At 35.0% G+C, this 25,454-nt stretch overlaps 1 protein-coding gene across 6 annotated transcripts in view; it reads left to right on the top strand.

Annotated features, from left to right (window-relative positions):
• TIA1 (TIA1 cytotoxic granule associated RNA binding protein) overlaps positions 1-21,503 on the top strand; it is a 31,115-nt gene extending 9,612 nt beyond the window's left edge. For 3 of the 6 annotated variants that reach the window (XM_019647650.1, XM_019647645.1, XM_019647647.1), the window contains 11 exons: positions 1,522-1,620; positions 2,141-2,195; positions 2,368-2,400; positions 3,590-3,677; positions 6,783-6,858; positions 13,560-13,668; positions 14,057-14,152; positions 14,267-14,351; positions 15,254-15,377; positions 16,659-16,804; positions 18,335-21,503. In XM_019647650.1, the coding sequence (XP_019503195.1) occupies positions 1,522-1,620; positions 2,141-2,195; positions 2,368-2,400; positions 3,590-3,677; positions 6,783-6,858; positions 13,560-13,668; positions 14,057-14,152; positions 14,267-14,351; positions 15,254-15,377; positions 16,659-16,804; positions 18,335-18,461 (1,038 nt within the window). In that variant the 3' untranslated portion in view covers positions 18,462-21,503. The remainder of the gene's footprint in view (positions 1-1,521; positions 1,621-2,140; positions 2,196-2,367; positions 2,401-3,589; positions 3,678-6,782; positions 6,859-13,559; positions 13,669-14,056; positions 14,153-14,266; positions 14,352-15,253; positions 15,378-16,658; positions 16,805-18,334) is intronic. The other 3 variants (XM_019647648.1, XM_019647649.1, XM_019647646.1) reach the window with 2 other exon arrangements.
• The last annotated feature ends 3,951 nt before the right edge of the window (positions 21,504-25,454 follow it).

Here is a 25,454-nt window from a genome sequence, read left to right on the forward strand (position 1 = left end):
TCTCTTCCTGTCTGGGTCATTCTAGATTTTTGCTGAGTAGAGATCATTTGGCAAAATGTTGATGACTTCCTGACCTACAGAAAAGACTAGCTAGGTTAGCTTTTGCCACTTTGTATAGATTTTGGATATTGATTACTCAAAGGCTTAAATTAGCATATTAAAGTCTAAATTCCAGTCTATTCATACTGTTGGACTGATATGTCCATATTTATGAATGTTATACTTCCTGGCATATAAAGGCCAATAATGTGTACATTTAGATTCTTTTCATCTAACAAGTACAGTTTTTTTCTGGGTTCAGATTAACTAAAATGAACACTCTCATCTGATTGCCCTACTCTTAAATATAAGCTGCTTTTTCTAACCACCTTCTGATGCCTGTCACCATTGATCTTTGTAGTAGAATTCTCATTAAGTGTAGTGTTAATTTGAATTATACAATTTTTAAAACATTTTTATATTTGCTGATGTTTTTTAAAATGGATAGTCTCAATATTATCAATTTGTGGTTGCCGCTTTGCTATAAAATTCTTAAGAATCATTGCCAGTGACTTTTTAAAACTATCATGCTTAAAACTAAATGGTATATTTATTTATTTTAGTATCATTCTAGTCTTTTAGTTTCTTATTTTAACAATGCTGTTTAGGAGATTATGGAAAGAATTTTAAAATGGACTATGAAATCATTTGGTATTTTGCACTGATAGGTGTAAAATATTGGTGTTTCTTCTGCTTTAATTTGCAATAAAATATCCAACCTTCACTTATGAAACCTTAACTATTGAAAGACCAGAAAAGAGGAATTTTTAAAAGACTGCTAAGCAGCTAAAAAATTTATGTCAGAAAGTCCAAATTCTAAAACCTTACTTAACAGAGAACCTCTTCAGTTTTCAGAGCCTATTTATTTATATTAAAGAAACAGGTTTTAGAAGGTTGGCTGAGATTTTCTGCTACTCAGTAAGTTAGAAGCAGCAAGGATATATGTACATTTAAAGCAATAAAAAGTAACATCACGGGGAAGACAGAAAAATTAAAAGCCAACACTAAGACTTGAGATCATAGGAGCCTAGTCAGACTTAACCTCTGTAACTTAAAGAAAAGATTATATGATGATGGGGAGAATATAGCTATATAGCCATTCAGCCATAATTAGGATGCTTAGTCATTAATAAAATAATAGATTATTATGTAGTAGTATAGTGTAACTTGTTGAAGAAGATAGCTTTCTATAAAAATTGTTCTTTTTTTTTATTAGTTTCAGGTGTACAAAGCAGCATAACAGACATTTATACCATTCACAAAGCGATAAACCCAGCCCCCCCCCCAATCTACTACCTCTCTGACATCTTCTATAGCTGTTACCAAAAAAGTAGTTCATTTTTAAGTGTTTATTTTCTTATCTAAAGATTTACTTGTGGAATGGACCCTCCATTGCCCATGGCCTGATAACTGAGATGTTATAATTTTAAGGTAATGGGAGCATAAGATTTAAAATTGACTATTGTGTTTTTCCTTCAACAGACAGCTGGAAATGATCCATATTGTTTTGTGGAGTTTTATGAGCATCGTCATGCAGCTGCAGCACTAGCTGCTATGAATGGGCGGAAGATAATGGGTAAGGTAAGCTGTCATCATTAAGGAAGGTGACTTGCGCTGGAAAATTTTAAGTTGCATAGTTTTATTTCCTTTTTTAAAGCATATTCTCTTCACGGCAAAAGATCACGTTTAATATTAAAAAGGTGGGATAAAGCTTTTAGGGGGCATGTTTATGTTAGTATTCTACATGATGCCTCGCACGTGGGAAATACTAAAATATTTATTGAGTTACTCAAGCTTGGATGAAGCATCTAGGAACATTGGATACTAATGGGGAAGAAGAAAGGGAAAAACATTCCTTGGTACTTTAGATAAGAAAGGTTAGTTGAATGTTAACAGAAACTTATGTAAGATTTGGATTTGTCAACTTTACTTACATAAGCATAGATTAAAAGTTAAGTACTGAACCTTTGACCTGAACGGATACCCCGTTGAATATTTCATCCCAAACACGTACCTTCCTATGTGTTTATAGAGGCAAACCTTGTAATATCTGATTTTGAGCTTTATTTTTATGGAGTATAAATGTAGAAAATTTTTTTAGGAAGTCAAAGTGAATTGGGCAACAACCCCCAGCAGTCAAAAGAAAGATACAAGCAGTAAGTATATTTTATACTCTTTGAACATTTGTTGTTATTGTACACAGTAGTTTTATTGTAAAGCATATAAGCATCATACGTGTTTGCAGTAATGTTTTGATCGTTATCCTAAGATATGATTTAATGTGTTTGTGTTAATAAATTTAAGAACAAATCTAATCTTTGTCATCAGGTAGTACCGTTGTCAGCACACAGCGTTCACAAGGTAATTGTATCTTCTTAAACATAAAATGAAATCTCTTGAAAGGGTATTCACTAACCATCTGAAGTTTTTGTGTTTGATGTTGGGGGGAGTGGGGAGGGAAGAGGTCGTATTTCTATTTGTTTCTGGCAATATTTTTCCCCTTCTTCCCAGTGTTGACCAAGTGTGGCTTGTCCACTACTTTGGTGCTATTTCAAGCTCTCTGACCCTCTTGGTAGCAGCTGATGCCTTAGAAATACTTTCACCAGCTAAAGGGCAAGATACCCTGCTTCCTTGAGGTCACTATCTGTGCTTCATATCCAGATCTTCTGATTGCTTGAGTTGCTCCTGAAACTGTGTTTCCCAAATGGCAACCCAATATGTTGCTTAAGACCTGCCAAGTAGGGGTAACTTTTCTTTCCAAATATACTTTGTCAGAATTGATATATATGTCTATTTTAAAGTGTTGATCCAACTATTTTGTGTTTTTAAGTGTTCCTTTTCTTGAGCATTGTCTTTTTAAAAAAAAAAAAAACTTCACATATGGGATCGTTATTTTTCTCCATTGCTTTTTTAATGGCTCTAATATAAAGTGAAGGGATTACTGTTTTCATTCTGTTGCCTTCAGTCTTAGTTCACTTGCACATGGATTCACATAAACTGAATGGTGTAATGTCTGGGCAACCAAAACTGTTGGCTTTTGAGAAAACTGTCAAATACTTTAACATCAAACTGTTGCAATGCAAGGTATTTCTTTGATTGTTCTTCACAAAATATGGTTAAACCAATTTAGTCTACATAACTCGCAATACCACTATTTTATTTTAATTTGTAAAGCTTTAATAAAGTGGTAAACAGAATAAATGTAAATAATTATTATTAGAATGGTAATTAAGTCATTAATTTTTTTTGCAAAACTTATGTTTTATTAGTTTATTTTCTTAGACCAGTATAATAATTGGCTGTAAGTAAAAAGATAACTGTCAGTTTCCAGTTAGATACATCACAGTCTTTAGGAGAATCTTTCCTATATTGTCACCTTGATTCATTATGTTTAAAATTGATAGGATTTATATAGATATAGGATAGTGCTTTGTTTATGTTACTATAATCCATAAATTATTTTAAGAATACTTTATTGAATAGATTTTAGTATTTTTTAAATTCTAAAATTTTATTTTTCTTTTCACTTCCCCTTCCTTCCCCTTATAAGATCATTTCCATGTCTTTGTTGGTGATCTCAGTCCAGAAATTACAACTGAAGATATAAAAGCTGCTTTTGCACCATTTGGAAGAATATCGTAAGTAACAGAAGATAAATGTAAAATGCTACTAATTAGAAAGAATCTTATTTAGAAGTACTTCAAAAAGCTATTGTGAATTTTGGACATTAATTTTAACACTTAAATATAATGTATTACATTGTTTAGAGACTATTCAAGCAGTTAAGAACCAAAGATTGTTTTCCCATTAATAAATACATCTTTGGTCTTCAGTTATCTTCAAATCCTTTTTCATTTAGCATTAGCTTTAATTTACAACAAATTTACTGTTACACATATTGTTTCTTATATGTGTTTTCCTAGCTTGGTTATAATCTTTAGTAAACTTGTGCTGTGACTAAGGAATTTAGACCTTTTGAGCACTTCTATGATACCATGCATTTTGTGTTGATATATTTTAACAAAAAGAAACCTTAACAATTTAACCTAAAAAGCACTTATAAATGTTAATTCCAAGGTATCTACCCTTTTGTTACTGCTAACAACAATAAAATGCCTTTTAGTAATCTGCGGAGCTCTGTCGTGCTTGCATTTGTTATTAATCATACAGCTTAGGCTCTTTGTAAATAGCTCACTCAAGACAGTATTCATCATAAAAGAATTTTAATATTTTGAAAAATATGCCATAATAGAGTAAGAATAGTAATTTGATTATAGTACTTTCTTAAAAAGTTATTGTTGAATTTAGAAAACAATTTCTTTAGGGTTTCGGTTACTTTATTATTGTTTCAGCTAGAAGAGTAGTAAAAAGGAAAACACTAGCTTTGGTTTGCTTTGATGAACAGACCAGCAGCAGAGATGAGGTGAGGAGACTGGAAAGTAAATGCCAATAGTATTGGTGAATAGTATTGGAGAGTTTTCGCTTGAAGTGTTGAAATTTGTTGGTAGGAGGATGAAAACGCATAATAAGGGGCCAACTTGAAAGGCATTTGCGAGGTTAGGCTTTATAAATGGAGTCTTCTATTAGGTGACTTTTTGTGTGTGTGTGTGTGAGAACTGATTAAGAAAATAAGTGAAGTTCTAATTTCTTGATTGTTTTAATCTGTCTTAGGTTTTAGCTTGCTTTCAGATATCTACACTGGAAGGTCTTAACCTTTGGCCTCTCTATAAAATCACTATACAAAATTTTGTGTTTGATTTCCTTTTGATGTGGAGTATCTTTGTAAGTTGTGTCCTATTTTCAGAGTAGTCGCAGGACCATAAAAGGATTAAAGAACCCTGATCTAGATATTTGCTGCTTTTTTCTTAGAGAATCTTTTTCACAAATAAGTACGAAATATATTTCAAGGCTAATATTTCTTAAAACTTAACTTTAGGAAGAAAATTTTTTAACACTTTAACAGATAAAATAGCTATTTTATTAAATGTTTTAATTTTGATTGAAGTAACTGTTCTGAAAACATGGGAATTTTTGTTTGGGATTCGATAAAAATTAATAATCGGTGAGTTTAAGTTAAATGACATTCAGATTTTAGTAATTTCATGACTTTAATCATGGATCAATTTCTTTTTGTAAAATATGTTGGTATCATAATTATAGTCTGTAGATTTTATTATGGTCAGCCATGATTATTGATGTATGTATTAGTTTTTCTTGGGTAAGTCCTTTCCTTAAGGTTTATGGTTTTCAGTTGAGGTAATAATGTCTAAGCTTTAGCCTACCCAAAGAGTTAGTGCTCCTAAATTTAAAAGAACCATTTAGCATGGTTCCTGATGGGTAGCATCATTTCCTGATTTTTTTTGTTAAAGGAGATAAGGTAATAACTATTTATTGAAATGTTCTCATGATAGATGTTCTCAGTAGAGATCCTACAACAGGGTTTGATTTATAGAAGATGTGCCATAAATAGTCACCTATTAAAATATTTAGTATAAAAAATATATTACTTCCTTGTCCTAATTAAATACAGTAAATTCCTGTTTCTTGAGTTTAGTCTTAATAAATTTTGGTATAGAAGTGAATCGGCTACCAAATTAAATGCATGTGTACCATACAGATAGTTTAATAAGTATTTTTACATATTAAGTGACTTGCATTAGTTTTCCCTTTTCACCATTGCCTCTTTGTCATTTTTACCCTAAACAATAAATCACTCCTAAATTGATCAAAATATGCTTTTGTATACTTTAATATAAAATTATATTGCATGGCTTTCTGACTTGGGTTTTTGTTGTGAAAGTGCCTGTTTTGTTCATGTGTCCTGAGAGAACAAGCATTGTGACATACCTGGCTAACTTAAAAGCAGATTGCCTGTGAAGCACAATTTGAGTCCAATTTTTTGAGGTATGGAGTTTTAGCTATCATGGCTGGGTTTTTTACTCAATCTCAAATAATAGGGCTCTGGTTATTTTGCAGAGTATCTCTGAAGAATGGACAGAATTGCCCTGGCTAACTACAAGCTACGGTTCACAGTGGATAAATGTTGGCGTGCTTTTTCATTTTCTGACTTTTTTAAATTTTGCTTTCATATCTTATAGTTTCCAATCAATCTTAGATGATTGCTATTTTGAAATTCAGTATAAAATCCTTTTGTATATAGTTTAAAATTAAAATGTGTATTTAGTATTTTTCTTCAATGATTTAGCATTTCTGAAAATGTCAAGTTCTCAAAATTTACCCATAGTTCAAAAGGGGGGTATGAATTGATCTGAGAAAATAAAATTAATTAATAGGGAATATACAAGTTTTTTATTTTCTTAGTTTCCAGTTTTCTACTTTAATTTTTTAATGATTAGGTAGTATATGGTATCAAATAGCAAATTATTAATTGCATGGTTAAAGAAAGCCATTCATCTAATGTACCTGTGAACCCTATAAGTGGTTAAGTAATTCATGTGAATAGCTGCCTTCACCATGCTTAATATTTAAAAGCTTAAAACTTTTTGGAGTGGGAGGCAATTTCTGTACAATATATACATATTTAAGAAGTTATTGATTTGCATGTTTATAAAATTAAGCCTCATTTGCTAGTACATGATAAATTTTATAGAATTAAAGGTGAATTTGCATTAAAGGTTTATTTTAATGAAGATGAAACATGAAAATGAGTTGTGTGTAAAATTCTCAGTTGATATCCAGAGGAGAGTTTGCAAACCTAAACTCCTAATTGTTTCTGATTTCAGAGATGCCCGAGTGGTAAAAGACATGGCAACAGGAAAGTCTAAGGGATATGGCTTTGTCTCCTTTTTCAACAAATGGGTGAGCTCAATACAATACAAAGTGCATGTGCATTGCTTCAAGAATAAAGAATAAAAATACTTTGTTTTAATTGTTAATCTTTTCTTTCATCTGCTACTTGTTCATTTCGGTGGTAATTAACACTCTAAGGATATGTTCTTTTTCCTGTTTGGTTATTTACTTAACTTTTATTCAGTACCTATGCATGCAAAGTACTGTTAAAATGTTTTCAGAATAGTCAAAGTAGAGATGTTTAAATTATCAGTCAAAGATGGATATTGAAAATCTCATTTTTATATTTAATTCATGTTTTATAGTCCCATGATAATTTAAAGTAGTTAATAAAATGCTCTAGTGGGTGAGGACTTTTAAAATTGTTTCTTAATGTATTTGAAAATGTCCCATCGTTTCTTTCATTCACCAAATATTTACTGAACACCAGTTTGCATGGACTTGAAATTTCTGGGTTTTGCAGAGAAATGGAAGGACAGTGCAGTTTGTCAAAAGAGAGGTGAGAGTAGGGTATATAAAGAAGGAAAAGGCTCATATTTCATGTGACAGATGATAAAGTCTTTGACATGTCCTCCGTACCGTGTAGTACTGTGGTGGTGTTTTTTTTTAAAAAAAGAATGAGGAAGCTCTGTAAGTGTGGAGTGCAGATTATAGAAAGATTTCCACGGTATATTGTTAGGTGAAAAAGCTCATTTTTGTAAAAGGGAAGGGAGCATATATGTATTTGGTTGACATGTGCATGCACGTGTTGTGTGTGTTTTGCTCACAAATAAGAAACTTGTTGCAGGAGTTCCTATTTGGGGGTAGGTAGCAAGAATTAAGCAGATGGGGGATAGAGTGGGAAGCTTCTCAGTATATTGTATTGTTTGAAGTTTGAGCCTTGTAAATATATTACAAATTCAAAAATTAACTTTTTTAATGTGATAACTCAAGGTTCAAAACAGTTAATTCCAAAAATATAGGGGTGAATGGTGGGAAATTTTATTTATATTCATTAATCTTGGAGTATACACTAAGGTTTCATTAACCTTGGATTTTTATTGTATTGCCTCTATGTTACGACTATTGTTTGCCAATGATAAGTATGGAAATACTGTACTTTCTGTGTAAGAGTGCCTTAGAATGAGCCGTTATAAGTATTTTATAGTATGAAATGTATTTTAGAAAGGCTTTTCTTAATTTAGTAAATGGAATATTTGAAATAAATATTATTTCTTGATGGCTTCAGGTCAAATGCATGAACATCAGTTATTGTGCCAGTTCTTTATGGGTTTTTAAAAAATATCTGTTTGCAGTTATGCCAAGTAGTGTCAAACTGTCTTGTTTTTTCTAGTTCCTATATCTACATTGGAACTAATGTCTGGTTATTCCTCACCATGAACTCTTACTATCCAGATATGTGCCATAACAGCTTGCAACCATTTTGCCCAAAATTGACTTTCCAAATTAAAAAATCTGTTCTAAAAATGTTTACATGGTTTACAAGTTCAGGCAAGAGAATGTAGAATATAATTGTATCTCAGCCATTGTATAGTAACATTGTAACTTATAGTCAGATCATTTAAGTGTTATGCAGTATAGCCATCATCTTCCTCTCATGAAGTGAAAATGTCTTCCGAGAAAGTAGAAAAACCTATGAGGAAAATGGGTAAGCCTAAGAGGTCAGGAAAAACCCACATGTTATAAGAAAATTTGGAAATGGTAATCAATATTGAGAGGTGAAAAGATAAAAGCTCCACCACATGTGTGTCCCATCTACCCATTATTGGGCTGTTGGAAAAGTCATGATGTATTTTTTCTCTGTTTTTCGTTGCAAAAATGCGTCATGACTTTTCGGACAACCCAATACATTTTTTTCTGTGAGATGAGAAAAGAAAAACTTTGAGAGTATAGTTAGTTGTGAAAGCTTTACTGTTATCCACAGCATAATATTTAGGAAAGGTAGAAAAATACCTTATACAAGGGGCTGATAGCCACAACTATTGTGAGTTCCTTGGAGGTTGGATATACAGGATTTTAGTGTTTTGTGCTATTTGGGAAAATAGGTTGGCGGCTTTCGGTGGGCTAGGAATGTAGTTTTTCCATTTGAGATTATGGAATATAGACCCCTGCTATATAAAAATCACTATCAAATCCATATTTAGTATGGAATAGAATCAGATAGCAAAGGATGTCTGTGGCCCCTGGAGTTAGTCAGAGATGAATTTGAATCCTGACAGCCATCACATGATGGGTATGACTTTAAGTGATTTAATTTAATGTTCCCAAGTTTACATTTCAGCTTCTATAAAATTTGTGATATGTGATTGGTAGGCACTCTCTGATTGTTTTGAAGTGCCACAGCCCTGATTGCAATTACCTCACTCCCTTTGCCTATCTACCTGTGTTGTGCTTGCTAGGCAAACCCCAACACTGGTTGAATATAGCTTTTCTGTCTACTCCGAAGTAACTGAATGTTATTAGAGAAAAACTGAGTCAGGTTTCACTTCTGATTTAATAGTCACGCATGTTAGATGAGTATATGGTGGTATCTTCGCAAACCTTTGTTTCTCTAGTAAGTTTGATTTCCTGTTCTTTGATAACTATTTCATGCCCCCTCATATCTCCTCAAATATTTTCACTCTTTTCCATCATCATCCAAGCTGTAAACCTTATGCTTCACTGAGAAAATTCCCTATCATACAGGAATTCCCTCAGCTTTCAACCACCAAACCTACATAAAATTCATCCACTTGCCCCTTCTTCCTGTTATAGTGGAGGAAAGACCCTGCCTATAAAAGCCAAATCACTTACAATTGGGATCCCACCTCGCTTGCCTTTTCAAGGATTTTTACCTTGTGCTTATTTTTTTTCCTAATACAACTTTATTGAGATATAGCTCGCATACCATAAAATCCAGTCATTTTAGGTGTTCAATTCAATAGGTTTTTTTAGAATATTCACAAACTTATGTAACTATCACATACCACAATCTTAGAATATTTTCATCGCCCCAGAAGGAAGCCATGTACTCATTAGCAGTTACTGTCCTTTCCTTCTACATCTTTTCCCCTCCCAGCCCTGAGCAACTATTAATCCACTTCCTGGCTATATAGGTTTCCCTGTTACAAACATTTTTCTATGAATGGACTTGTATAATATGTGCTATACTTGTTTTGTCCTGTGTTACCAGTCTTTCCTTCTCCACTGGATCATTCCTATCAACTTAAAATGCATATTCTAGCATCTCTTAATCAAAATCACACTTGACCCTATATCCCTTTCCTGCTTATATCCCCACTTCTCTGCTGTAATTCAGAATCAAGCTTCTCAAAAAAGTTGTTTGCATATTTTTCCACTTCATCTCCCATTCACAACCATGTACGCACCTTAAAAAGTTTTTTCCCTCTTCTGTGAGCAAATATGGTATTTTGCTGTGTATAATGTGCACCACATTTTTGGCCCAAACTTTCAGGGGAAAAAATCTTGCGTTTTAATTTTTTATCTCAAATTTTTATTTGTTTACATTTAGGTACTTTTTTGTATTATAAATGATTTTAGCATTTCTTTTTAACATATTATGGTACAAAAAATTTTATGTAACAAATAATTATGAACACGAACAGATACAAAGTATAAGAAATTTTATGTACCGGTAACAAATTTACAATATTTGCGCATCATTAAAGGCCAAGAACTCTTTGTCATTGCACGTTCATCATAAATTCAATAAAACAGATTATCATATTCCAGGGTATTATTTTGCATACGGATATCGTTATTGATTTCTAGAGTTACACTTTCAACTCATAAGCATAAATAAAAGAATTAAAAACATTATATATAGATACAAAATTAATACTACCCATGTGTAATGTGCATCCTTACTTTTCCCTCACAAATTTGGGCCCAAAAAAGGTGCATTATACTCTGCAAAATATGGTAGTTGTATTTGTTGCCTAGGGCTGCTATATCAGAGTACCATAAGTTGAATGGCTTAAAGCAACAAAATTTATTCTCTCAAAACTCTTGAGGATAGAACTCCAAAATCAAGGTGTCATCATGGCCATGCTCCCTCTGAAGGCTGTATGGAAGAATTCTTCCTTTCCTCTTCCTAGGTTGCCAGCAATTCTTGATATTCTTGCCTTGTAAAAGGCTGCATCACTCCAATCTCTTGCCTTCTTCTTCACATGGCCCTCTTCCCTCTGTATGTGTCCCCATCAGCTTCTCCCTTCTTATAAAAAGAGACCCACCCTAATCCAATATAACCTCATCTTAACTAATACATTTACAAATATCCTAGTTCCAAGTAAGGTCACATTCACAGTTATATGAGTGGGGGGTTAGAAGTTGGTATCAATTTAAGGGATACAATTTAACCCACAACAGTAGTTAAACTTCTCATGGAGTTCAAACTGGTTAGTGTGGTATACAATGTTTGTGTCTTTTGAACAACACAGTAGTAGTCCTCCCTTATCTGCGGTTTCACTTTCCTTGGTTTCAGTTAGTTACCCATGGTTAATTGTGGTCCAAAAATATTAAATGGAAGATTCCAAAAACAAACAATTCATAAATTTTAAATTGCACACCATCCTTAGTACTGTGATGAAATCTCACTCTGACCCATGCAGGAGGTAAATCATCCCTTTGTCCGGTGTATCCACTCTGTGTACACTCCCTGCCCTTTAGTCACTTAGTCGTCGTCTCAGTTATTAGATCAACTGTTGCTTATATTCAAGTCACCCTTACATTGCTTAATAATGGCCTCAAAGCACAAGCGCAGTGACTGGCAATTCGGATATGCCAAAGAGAAGCAGTAAGTGCTTTCTTTAAGTGAAAAGGTAAGTACAGTACAGTAAGATATTTTGAGAGAGACCACATTCACCTGACTTTTATTATGGTATATTGTTATAATTGTTCTATTTCGTAAGTTATTGATAATCTCTTACTGTTTCTAATTTATAAATTAAACTTTATCACAGGTATGTATAGGAAAAAACATAGTATATATAGTGTTCAGTACTGTCTGTGTTTTGGGGCATCAGCTGGAGGTCCTGGAACATAGTCCCCATAGATAAGGGGAAACTGCTGTATGCATTTCCTTTTTGTGTGTCTCAAGAATGGCTTTTGTTTAGCCTTGAATTTGTCTGTTCTTTTGTGCTAGGTTAAGCCTAGATTTGACACACGCAAACCAAACCAGCACCCCCATTTACTTTTCAGTTCACTCTAAGCTGGCTTTTGTTCTCAACCAACCTCTCTACCACTATCCACCAACAACTACTCTTTTCAAGTTCACCTCTTGACTTTTGCTTCCTTGGCCGTGACAGTACACTTTTGTGGGTTTATTCCTTCGTCACTGACTACTCCTCCATAGTTACCTTAGCTGGCAACTTTTCCTTTACCCAGTTTTCAGATTTTGCCTTTTTTCAGGGCTCTTGTCCCAGGATGTTTTTCTTTTCACTCTCTAGTCTTTCTTCATAACTATAATTTTATATCTTTAGTGCAGTTTACTTTTTTGTGCTCCACACTTATAAATAAATGGTCTTCATTTAGACATCTTATAGACATCAAACTTAATATCTTAAATTAAGCTCTTTGTTTCTTCTTCAACTTTGTTCTGCTCCTTCCTCCCAAATTTCTTATTTCGGTAAATGCTAGTATCATCCTCTGTACTGCCCAAGCAGGAATCCGGAAGTTATCTTTGATTCCTCTCCTTTTACTTACTATGCAAAATTCTGTCGACTTCTTGTCGATTCAATTCATTGTTACTGTACTAGTCGTGACCACTAACAGTTTTTAACTGGATATTATATTAGTCTCATAAAGTGTCTTTTTCCTTTTATTACCCATCTCCCTAGCACTTATTATCCTAGCACTAAGAATGGCCTTCTTAAAACATAAATCAGATCATGGTAATTTCTTACTTAAAATCTTTCCTCCGGCACCCTTCCTTTTTGCTCACTAGATTCCACTGAAACTTAGTTGTCTTTCACATTCTTCTTTGAGATGCAGACTAATAATCTCTTTGCTGCCTTAACACACTTTACAATGTGTTTCCCTCTACCAGTGCTTTTTTCTTCCCTATTTTGACTTGGCTAGTTCCTATTCCTCTCAATTTCAGCGTACGGTAAATGTCATTTCAACAAGACCTTCCCTAATCATGCTATCTAAAGTAGATCACCATATCCATCATCTCTGTCTCAGCCTTTTATTCCTCTCAGGGCATGTACCACAATTTGTAATTATTTGTCCCCCCAAAAGAATGTAAGCTCTGGAAGCAGAGAGCATGTCTGCCTCATTCACCAACGTATGCCTAGCACTTAACCTGCTGCCTAGAACATGATAACTATTCAACATTTACTTGTTAGATGAAACAAATACTGTTTCTTTGTTGGAGAAACAAAATACTGTCATTAACAAGCTTGTTGGATTGTATAAAGTGAGATTTTCACCCATAGTAGTCTTGAGTTGTTGCATGAATTTCAGCTACTTCTGAAGGGCTTTTGCGCTCTGGACTCCAATTAACATTGCTGAAGTGTGATATCCAAATTAAAGATAATTTAAAAACACCGTTGAATTTTAGGTGAGCTGTTATATATTGTGTATTTCATAAAGCATGTTCATTCAAAAAACATTTGTGAAAAGCAATGATGAGTTTTCTCTACTGCTAACAGTTGTTTAACATGAACTAATAGTGGCTTCTTTGTCATTTCTAATGTTGTACGGAACAGGATGCAGAAAACGCCATTCAACAGATGGGTGGCCAGTGGCTTGGTGGAAGACAAATCAGAACTAACTGGGCAACCCGAAAGCCTCCAGCTCCAAAGAGTACATATGAGTGTAGGTGTATTGGAGAAGAAAAGGAAATGTGGAATTTTGGAGGAAAATACACTAGATTTTAAAATGTTAGAGCTGTTCCCGGAGACTTATTGCAGAAATAGATGAGAAGCAAATCAAGACTACTGTTCAAAAATGTACTTAGTTTTCATTTTTGTAATTATAAATAATAAATGATACTATCTCTAATGTCAAGTCTCCTATTACATAGAAAATACCAAGTAATTTTTTAGACATTTTGGGGGGTGGTTTAACCTTCAATCAAATGTAATATGTATTATATAATCATTTTGGTTAAGGTAAATGTTACCATTACAGTAGTGTAGTTAATGCATTTCTCTTCTGAACATTTTATTTAATGAATTAAAAATATAAAACTTTCCATCCCCAGCAAACACCAAACAGCTATCATATGATGAGGTCGTAAATCAGTCCAGTCCAAGCAACTGTACTGTATACTGTGGAGGTGTCACTTCTGGGCTAACAGGTATGGGAGCTTTACCTGTGTGGCATCTTGAGATTAATTTTTAAACTGAAAAGCTTAATATTTGTAGAATTTTAATGTAACATAATGGGGTTTGTTTTTATTCTTTTCTAACAGAACAACTAATGCGTCAGACTTTTTCGCCATTTGGACAAATAATGGAAATTCGAGTCTTTCCAGATAAAGGATATTCATTTGTTCGGTAGGGATGTTTTTTGGTTTTTGTTGTGTTTTTTTTTATTTGCCACTGTTTTTGTGATAGCTCCCTTCTTCCAACACAAAGCCAGCAAAACATCTTCTATTAAAAGAAGTTTGTCCAAGGGCTGGCTGAGTGGCTCAGTTGGTTAAGAGCTCGCTCAAGAGAGTGAGCTCTGAGCAGCAGCAGTTTGATTCCTGGCCCGAGCTAAGCTGCCAACAGGTGACAGGCAGGATGGCTCAGCTAAAAAACAATAAAAAATAAAATAAAAAAGTTTCTCCAGAATTCTGGGAAAGATCTCTGGGGAAAAAAACAACAAAACAAAGAAAATATGCTATTTTATTGATTCTTTTTTATGAACTGCCTGATTCACCTTGATTTTTTTTTTTTTTAATTGGGGGATCGGGGGAGGGGAACAGCCAAGTTGTTGTCCTTCAATCTTAGTTGTGGCAGGCTCAGCAAGCTCAGCTCAAAGTGCTGTGTTCAGTTAGTTTTGGGTGGGCGTAGCCACCATCCCATGCAGAAGTCGAACCAGCAGCCTCATTGTTAAGAGAGCACACTCTAGTCACTGAGCCACCCGGGCGGTAGCTCAGCTCAAGGTGCTGAGTTCAGTCTTAGTTGCAGGTGGACGTAGCCCACCATCGAACCAGCAACCTTGTTAGGAACATGTGCTCTCACCAGGTGAGCTATCCTGCCACCTTTTGGCAGCTAAGTGGCAGCTCAGCTCGGGCGCAGCTCACTGGTCCATGTGGGAATTCAACCAGCAACCCTGTTGCTCAGAGCTTGCACTCTTGAGCAAGCTCTTAACCAACTGAGCCACTTGGCCGGCCCTTGATTTTTATAAATAGGTTTTATTCATAAGTATTTCAAACAATTTATATTGGTGTTCTTAATATTGTTTTCAATAGGTTCAATTCCCATGAAAGTGCAGCACATGCGATTGTTTCTGTTAATGGAACTACCATTGAAGGTCATGTTGTGAAATGCTATTGGGGCAAAGAAACTCTTGATATGATAAATCCCGTGCAACAGGTGAGAGGGTTATTGACTTTGCAAAGTAATTTCTAGGCTAATACTAATAATAAAGTTATTTTAAAATGAAATTGCTGCTAGTCCTTGTTAATAACTTGCTAGTTCCTACTAAAAAGATAGGATAGAGAAGGGGCGGGGTTTGGGAACTGAATCTGGAAATGGTCCCAGAAGCCGGGGAAGAGAAAGCCTTGGACTGGCTAACCCTCTGGGCTGGTGCTGGCCAACCTGCAGCCAGACTAACCAGCATGAGGAAATGCTGCGGGCTCTGCCAAAAGTCTGAGAGGAGAAAGTGGCTGCTGTAAATGTTTCCTTGAGGCAGCAGACATCTGCCGAGGGTATGCGTTCTCCTGCTAACCAGGCTCTGGTCTGTCTCTGCCTGGATGGGGCCCACAGCCTGGATTGAAGGCATGACTCTTGGGGCCTCCAGCTCCCTCCTGCCTGGCCCACAAAAGGCATCACAAAGAGGATACAGAGGGCGTGTTTGGGGTCTCTGAAGAAATAAATAACGGCAAAATTTAAAAAAAAAAAAGATAGGATAAAAGGGCCCTTCCTACATGGTTCAGGTTCAGCGTGGTGGGTCATGGATTGCTGTGGTGATAAGGTGAATGTGACCGCCTCAATTGACTCACACAGTGGATTTTTAAATGCTCTGACAAACTTTTATTAAATTTTGTCTTAATACTTGGTAGATTTATTCACATAATATTTGGAGAACTCACAAGTATGGTTGACTCAACTGAAACAAAAATACAGCTATATTTATGTTTAGGGCCTTGGCAGTTTTTCCAGTTTCTTCCAGATTTTGCACCTTTTGTTTTTCCAGGCAGCTTTAATGGTTAACTTGATCCCACAAAGATTTCTTTGAGGAAATTGTAAACAGAGCACCAAAATAGGAATAAGAAAATCCTAAACTATAATAAGTTTCATAAGTAAACTGAATATAGGAATAAATAATCTTTATGTCTTCCTTATCCAAAGGAAACATAGTTTCCAAAACATGGATAGTTTAAAAAATACTTATACTGAGTTCAGTATTTATTACTAGGGCAGTATTTACTGCTTTACAAAGAATATGCCATTCAGAACATCGCATAAAGTTACAGCAATATAACCCTACTTTTTTTTTTTAGCTGTCACTTTCTAAATTATTTATCCTTTCATTTTAATTGTAATGATGGCCCTATGTGTTATGGCTGTGTATTTGTGGTATATTAGGTATCTGTGGTATATTAGGACATATAACTTCAAATAATAATTACCTGTTACAATTTTACTTAATAGCAGAATCAAATCGGATATCCACAAGCTTACGGCCAGTGGGGCCAGTGGTATGGAAACGCACAGCAAATTGGCCAGTATATGCCTAACGGTTGGCAGGTACCAGCATATGGAATGTATGGCCAGGCATGGAACCAGCAGGGATTTAAGTAAGCATATTGGCTCTTTTACCTTAATAGTAGCCTTTGAAAATGTCAAGAAGTTAGCAAGAGATTTTAAAATTATTAGGTAATGTGGCCCTCTTTCTAAAGCATAGCTGGAGCTTTTGAAGGACTTAGGTTAGAGTAGTTTTTAATTTATGGTTTTAAGGGTATCTCTTCAAAAATTTGCCTAGAAATATGCTGCCTTGAAGTATAACCAGCATGACATTTGGTAATGAAGCGACTAATATTTAAGTAAGACAATAAGAGCTTAATAGTTAAGCTTTTTATATGACTAGTGCTCACTTGAATACAGTTATTTTGTTGCTAGTGTTTTATTCATTCTGCTTTTTTTCTGTGCAAAAGTTTATTCAGACATTGTTACTTGGAAGCTTTTTTTATGTACTCTGAATTATTCAATTTTACTTAAACTTTTGAAAAACAAACGAAATTAACAGACTTTGCAGTTTTTATTTTATAAGAATCTTTTTAAATTATTATTATTTGTTTTATTGTTAGTTTCAAGTGTACAGAACAATGCAATAGTTATCCGTTTCACCCCTCACAAAGTGACAACCCTCCTCTCCCCATCCACTGCCCACTCACCCCCGATATCATACTTATCTATTACAATTCCATTGACTCCATTCCCACACTATACTTCACAACCCATGACTAGATGTGTATTAACGTATAGTTGACATATAATATTATTCAACAGCAGCTTCAGATGTACAGTGCAGTGGTCAGGCCTCTACACTGTCCATGAAGTAGTCTCCCTAACAAGACATGAAAAGGACGAGTCCCTTTCTGCCACTGGGCATCCAGTCTTCACCCTTCTTTCCTCTTTCCATGGCAGTCTTTGGACATCCACCTGACTTTATTGCCTGAGAGGTTTATAATACTTAGCACAGCTTTCTCCACAGCCTGCTAATATAATTATGATTGTTATCTTCTCCTTATGTTTATGATTGTTATCTTTCTCCTTATTCTCCCTTTTATGAGGTGAAAACCTCTGGTAGAAATATGTGACAGAGCATGTGCGTTTTCTTCCTCTCAGAAGAATCTTTTTTTTAATTGTATTTATAATGTTGAAAAAATTTGACCTTACATATGCTAATAATTGTTTAATTTCTTCTTTGAGTAATATAAATGCTAGTCTTCATCATACCAAATGGTCAAATTTATTTCCATTAGTGGCTTATTCAACATATGTCCAAGCCAGATGGACAGTATTCCTTCCTGAGATGAAAAATGAGGTTTTTTTCTGAGTTCAAAAGGGATAAATTTTTACAGGTTAAGGGTATTTTCTTAGCTATAATTAAACTAACAAAATTAAACTGCACAAATTAAAACCTGTAAGGATGCTTGTTTTTTAGAGAAATAACTTTGCCCTTGCTTTCCTTAGCATAACAATTCTTATATTTGGGCTTAATAAAAAGTATATTTTCCCTGTGTATGTTATTTGTTCTTGGCTTTACATTTTATTTTAATCAGTGGAATTCCCCTCCCCTCTGCTTCTTTCACATTCTCTACCAGTCAGACACAGTCTTCTGCACCGTGGATGGGACCAAATTATGGAGTGCAGCCTCCTCCAGGACAGAATGGCAGCATGTTGCCTAATCAGCCTGCAGGGTATCGAGTGGCAGGGTATGAAACCCAGTGAAAAAGGACTCCAGAATCTAAAGCCAGTGGCTTGAGGCTACAGGGAGTATAGTAAAGCCGTTGTTTACTTAAAGATTATCAAATCAGTCAGTGCAAATGTCAGATACAATGTATTTATTTAAAAGATTCATTTTTTTAATCATGAAATTACTTATCCATGTTGTTTTAAAAAGAACAAGATGCTGGATGTCTGCCAATTTTTGCCTTCATTACCTTTTTTGATAAAGTTTCTCAGATCCTTGTTTCAAATACAAATGCAGGGATTGCTGCCACTTTTTTAAAATTAAGAGGCAGAAAATTGCACAATGTTGAACTTTTTTCCACTAAAGTAGTGTGCAGTTCTAGTTTGCATTCCTAATATGATTTCAAACATGTAATATAAAGATGTAACAAAAACAAAAACGAAAAACCAAAACTGTGCAGGGTCTAGAAGTTCTTTGTAATCTTCAGCTTGTGCACAATTGTATTTTAGGGTTTTTTTAAAGGTATTGTCTGAACTATCCCATCTTCACTGTTAAAAACTCCCTTTGGGGATTTTTAAATATAAATTATTAGTTTACATCATTTTTGTATCTACATTTTTTCACAAATTTGTCTTGCCTTATTAAAGTTCTGTAAAATATACTTAAACGGAAAAAAATTATTTCACTTAGATTGAAAACTTTTCTCAGATGGATTGATAATTGCATTCATCTTGTGTTTTATATGAGAAGGTGCCTCAAGAATTCCCTGTTGACTTTGTTTAAAAGGACTTTTATCTTCTGTGATAAATTTTGCTGTGTGCCAGGAAATATAAAAACAAAAACTTGTTACTAAAGAAAATCTCTGAAATGTGATAAGTTCTTATGAACCCGTGCTAATTTCATGTGTCAACTTCTACATTTATATGTATTATTTCATTATGTAAAATGTTTTAGCAATTTAATATTTTGCACAGTTAGCAAACTTTGTATGTCATTTCCTTCTTAAAGGTATCATACCGAGTTGACAGGAGATTTAGAAGGTTTTAAGTTTGCATGTTAATATCAAATACACACTTTGGTAGTTTTTAAATACAAAGTCATCTGCTCTTTGTTTTTCAAGATTTTTGAGACAAAGTTGTATGTAAAGGAATATATTAATTGCCATTTTCTAGTTTATATTTACTCAGAAAGAGTAAATCAACTTAATTTTAATATGTACAAAGGATAGCTGTGAAACTGTAGAATAACCTTATGTCAGGCTTGGGGTTCATTGTGAACTCCAAAATTAGCCTGAAGGACCAGCCGGGCAAAGCATTTTTTAAATGTTCAGAGGCCAAAAGATAAACACAAAAAAAAAACCCTTAAAATCCTACCTCCTTAAACAGCCTTCAAAGAGGAGACTCCTCAGTGCAATCACTATTTTGATTCTTTTGGTACCTATTTTCCTGGAGTTCCCAATTTTACTATTTTGGGATGGCTCCAAGCATTAAGAGGCTTAATCTTTGATGGCATTGTTCTAGTTTTAAATTTTCTAGTACATTTCAGTGTCTCTTAGAAGAGTTATGGGAAATTTTGTTTTCTTTTCAGTGAAAGTCACAAACTCCCTTCTTCCTTGACTCATAAAGGGGAAAGGGTCCCCAGTATACATATTTGGACGGTCATTTGTTTTTAAGACCTTCAGAGAGCTCCTAGCATTTTATTTAAAAAGAGAAAAGGCCTGTGAAATCTTAGAGTTTCCTGGCCTGTATCTTCCAAGTAGGAGCAAATGACTCTAAACTGGTCTCTAAGCCAATACTCCTATAAACCAGAGCTCAGGAAGGACAACACATAAGTAAATAATTCTCTGGAGCTCTATTCTATGCAGTTGTACTGATGTTTCATTAAGTCACTGTGTATTTTTAAGTGTTGCTACATTAAAAGTTGTTTTATGGAAGATGAGTAAATTTTTTAACTACTTGGAAATTTTATTTCCTTGTTAACTTCTACAGATCAGGGCATGCAACCAAAAGCAGCTTAAATGAGATACTCAAAAAAATAAAATACCAGGAAGCTATTTTTAGATTCTTGTAGCTCATGTTTCTATTTTAGGACCCTCATTTTTCTCTGATTCAGAAATATTTTATTTACCATACATCTTTGGACTGCAGGGTAAATTATTTGGCATAAATAATTTAAACAAAAGTATGGTTTTTCTTTCATTTTGACTATCTCAAATAATACCACTTTTTATTAGCCAGTATATTTTCTTGCACAAATCTGAAAATGTACATTGACTACTTTTTGAAAAGAAAGTGGTATTTACTATTCATGATGAAAAGGTTACTACTGAACAAATTCGTATTTCAGGAACATTGCTAACTTTGATTTTAATCTTACTCTTAGTGTTAAAACAGATCATTTAAAGGTTTTCAGGCTAAACATACTGGCATTGGTATCAGGTAAGGAAATTCAGTTTTTAAAATGGTTTCATTATCTGCGATATGCATTCAGATTTTACTTTAAAATACATCTGGTACTGTAAAGAACCTGAAGTGATTCACACTTACTGGGTCATTAATCCAGTATTCTTTGCCCTGACTGTTTGGATATTAAAGTTCCTTTATCTTTTCTATAACCTGTGGGATCTTCTTGTAGTGATTATTGTGTGAGAGATTTTTATTTTTTCCTGGTCTAGCCATTTCATTCTATTCATTCAGATATTTTGTTGGATTTTTAAAAATCTTATTCCAGAAACCATGGTTTGTATTGGGCTACTGTTTGATACCACAAAGAATTAGAATTCTCTAGATTTAACTCATTGTGAAACCAGGATCTTATTTTCCTTGTTGATATTATCTCCCTATTGAAAAATAAGATTCGCATCATAGTTTTATTCTTCTGTTTCGTCCCTATGCTTGCTCATCTTCCTTCTTGTATGTGTGTGAGAGTTTCGTTACATTTGACAAGGTAGTTGATAGGAATAGATCGCATATACAAAGAGAGGTTTACTAAGCACTGTCGGGTGCTCTTGAGGTCACAGTTGAGTGGAAAAAATAAAATGTGTTTATAGGAAATAAAAAGGAAACCCTTTCAATGAAAAAGTGATGGTTTCTAAGAACAAGTCTTCTTTTTTCTTCGGGGGTTATTCGTGGGGGGTTATTACATTTTTCTCCAGTCATTACATTTTATTGCTGTGTTTAGAACTTGAAGAATATACCTCCAAAACAACAAATTTTAATTTAAGAGCCTTAATAAAATATATGTGAAGGTCTCAATAGGATTTTATATTATGGCCTCTAAAGTTGGAGGCTGAAATTATTCTGATAGTAGTTCAACTAAAAAAGGAAAAAGTAGATGTCTGACTCAGGGTTACTAGGCCTTGGGTGAGATGCTATACAGAAAATAGGGATTAAGCACAATTTTATATACTGGATAAATGAAGTTCCCAGCTCCTTGTTCAGCTCTAGAATACAAACAGCCCCACGAAAACACACCAGGCAGGACGTGGGGAATCCTTCTGTGAAAGACTGAACTCTATAGAGAAAAATGCTGACATTTGAGGGTCCCCACCAAAAAGCCAACTGGCCGCCCTTCCCATGTACACATATCTTCCAAACAGGTTTTTAGTGCTTTACTTTTAAATAAAGATAACCAGAGATCACCATAAATTGAGAAAAACTTTGATTGTGAAAGGTAGATCTAAACAAAGGAATTCTCAAGAATTAGAAAACTTCTGAAAACTGAAATAAAACATACTGTATTCAAGAAATTAGGATACCAGTAAAATTTTAGCCCTAAAATAGGAATACATTTAGTGAGAATATTAAAAGACATTTTCTAGAAACAGAAATCAGAAGTAAAGGGGGGAAAAAATTAATATGGATCAATTTGGGAGGTTTAATATACAACCAATAGGAGTTCCAGGAAAAGACCTGAGAAAATAAGGGAGTGGGTAGAATTTATTAGATAATAAATTTTCCCTAATAAAATGGTTCTTAAGATTGTAAAAAGGCAAATATTGAATTAGCACAATAAATATAAAACACCCATACAAAGGCATACCACCATGCAATTTTAGACAGACATAGAACAGAATATTCTAAAATTTACCAGGTAGCCAAAGGTTTGAGAATAGTAACAAAAACATTGGAAACCGAGGATCAATAGGGTACTGTCTTCAAAAGTTTGAATTATCTCTCCAATTACACTGTCAAGGTGACAACAAAATAGCATTTTTAGACATACAAGTTCTCAAAAGATTTTCTAACTGTTCACTGTTTCTCATCTACTGGATACACTCCCATCAGAACAAGAATGTAAATCAAGAAATAGTGTGATGTACTGTCTAGAAACAGGATCCAACACAAGTAAAATAAAAGGAGGTCCCAGAATAACAGCTATGAAGTGACTTGGTACCCAGTTCAGATTGATGTTCAGAAGGTTAGACTTGATTATCAGACAAGTTGAGTTATGCAGATAAATTGTATAGTACTGAGGATGTGAAAAGACAAATACTGGAAGAAAATCAGACAGAAAATTGTCAGGAAAAACACTACAAGAAAGGAAACCTTCCCTTCCTGAGCCAAGTACATGTATGTACTAAGATAATATTTCAGAAGTTTTCCTGAATTGTAAATATTTGTGCTATTCCACTGGTTTGTCTTTGGTAACTCCAGTTGTATGTTGGATCTCTGCCTATCATTTGTTCTTAATTATTTTTATCTTTTTTGCTTTTCTCATTTCTAGTCTCTTCCTTACTGTGCTTCCTGTGGTTTGTGTTCCTTTTTGTCTTCATTTTTTAAATGCTTTTCTCTTTTTGTTTCCTAAGTGCTACCAATTTCTCTTTCACTTTAGGGACATCTCTTCCCTGAATTCTTGTAAATGTCTTAGCTGCATATGCTTCATTAGATTTTTTTAAATTCACATCGGAATGTCAATACATTATTTTCAACTGCTTTGTGGGAACATTTTTCTTGTGATTCTTCTCCAAGGAAACTAGGTAAGTTTTGTTACTCTTTCCCACTTTTATTTATTTATTTTTCTTTTTTTAGGATTAGGGTTAGGGTTGTTTTTATTGTTAGGGTTAGGGTTAGGGACAGGCTTAGGGACAAGGTTAGGGTTAGGTTGGGTTAGTGTTAGAGTTTGGGTTAGGGATAGAGTCCTTCCCACTTTGAATTAGAATACCTTTGCTGTGCTATTCCTATTCATATTTCAAACAGTTGAACTTTCCTAGACCGAGTATCAGCAAGAGAGGGAAGGGACCCTGTCTAGGGTTTTCATCTCTGTCCTGTGCCTACAACGAATTATCTCTAAAAGTGTAGCCATGAGTCCTGTTTTGGGATGTGATCTTGTTCAGAAGGATCGTGTGCCAACTCTGAGCTCCCCTGGTTCCTTCATCTGCTACAATAAGGGACCTAACGCCTTCCTTTCAAAGGGAATCCCCTAACTTGCTTTCTGAAAGCATCTCTAGACATCCCCATCCCCTACCCCCAGGTACTTCATACACTTCCCTTCTTTCCCAGCTTTCACACACTTGTTCAGTCCTCACAGTAGAACCCATTCTAGGTTTGGCTCTTCTCGGAATGAATATTTGCTGGTGATTTCTGAAATCTGCCACCACCAGCCCCCTCCTCACCCCATTCTTAACCCACTGCACTCCATTGGCCTCCCATTCTGGACCACACTTTTACTCAATGTGGAATTCGTAAGTTTTTCTCTGCCTCCCTAGTTTCACATAAGATACTGCTTGTGGGGGTCAGCGGTCACGTTTTCCTTTTGCGCTCTGATTTCCAGAAGAAGGAAAGATCCAGAACTATGCTGCTAACAACTTTGTACCAGAACCAGAAGCACAAAGGAATCTTATCAAACCTGTAAATCTGATGATGACACTCCCCTGCTTGAAAGTTTTGGTTTGCTTCAAATTGCATTTAGGAGGTAATCTAAAATCTTTTAAAGTGTAACCTGTACTTAACCAACTGCACAGCAAGCAATTCTCCATTCTCCCAATAAGCCCTACTCCACGCTCATCTTTCAGTTTTTTGAATAAGGAAACACTTTTTATGTCAGGGTCCAGTCAAGAGACAGACCAACACTAAAATTTGAAAAGGGAAATTTTAATGTAAATGGTTAAATAGTAACTAAGGTGATTAATTACTAAAAGGGATCCAGAAGTTGCAAAAAAGCAGCTACTAGTTAGAGTGGCCAATGAAGGAACTATGGGTTTAGGGGGACCTGGACTGAGATTCTGACCTCTTTAAAGAAGGCTTGATTACCACGGGAATGGACAGCCTGCTGAAACATGCCAGAGGGCGAGGGCCATAGCTGCTCTATAGGAATGGTCCAACGGGGGGACACAGCCAGGATTCCCAGATTGAGCAATGAAAACAATCCCAAATACTGCATGGAACCCACTAAATTACTCATTTTTTTAACTGAAATTCAAATTTAACTGGTTGTCCTGTATTTTATCTGTCATGTTCTAGAGACAGTTGCAGGCTGACAGCCAAAGCTGCCATGGAAGCGGCTGCAGGTGGGGAGAGAGTGGCCTGATGGGGCAGCGAGGGCAGGTCCTATGGACTACTGAGGGAAACCACTGGGTCGACCATACACTGACCCACTGGCTCCCATATTGAATAAAAGAATCAGAATTCCCAAGGGAAGTGCCTCCCCATCACCATCACCTTGCATTGTTCCCCGAGCTCCCTCTATTGACAATGCCTAACATTGAGCCAATGGGCAAAGGAGGGTGGACTGGGGACAGACCCAGGGCCGCGCCACCTGAAAACCTTTTGCCTGCCATTTGTCTTAAACGCTCTGCTTAAATGTCACTTCCTCTAAAAGGCCTTCCTTTTTTTACCCACAATCTAAATCAATAGCCTCTCAAACTACCTTACACTTTTCCTTTATAGCATTTGTCTTCATGTAACTATATATTTGTGTGATTATATCTTTAAAACCTGTGTTCCCCACCATACTAAAGGCTGGTGACTGTTTCCTTCAATGCTGTATATGTCTAGTACATGGCAAATAATAGGTGCTCAATACATGTTTGT

The sequence above is a fragment of the Hipposideros armiger genome, unplaced genomic scaffold (genome assembly GCF_001890085.2).
Source record: "Hipposideros armiger isolate ML-2016 unplaced genomic scaffold, ASM189008v1 scaffold_114, whole genome shotgun sequence".
Lineage (NCBI taxonomy): Eukaryota > Metazoa > Chordata > Mammalia > Chiroptera > Hipposideridae > Hipposideros > Hipposideros armiger.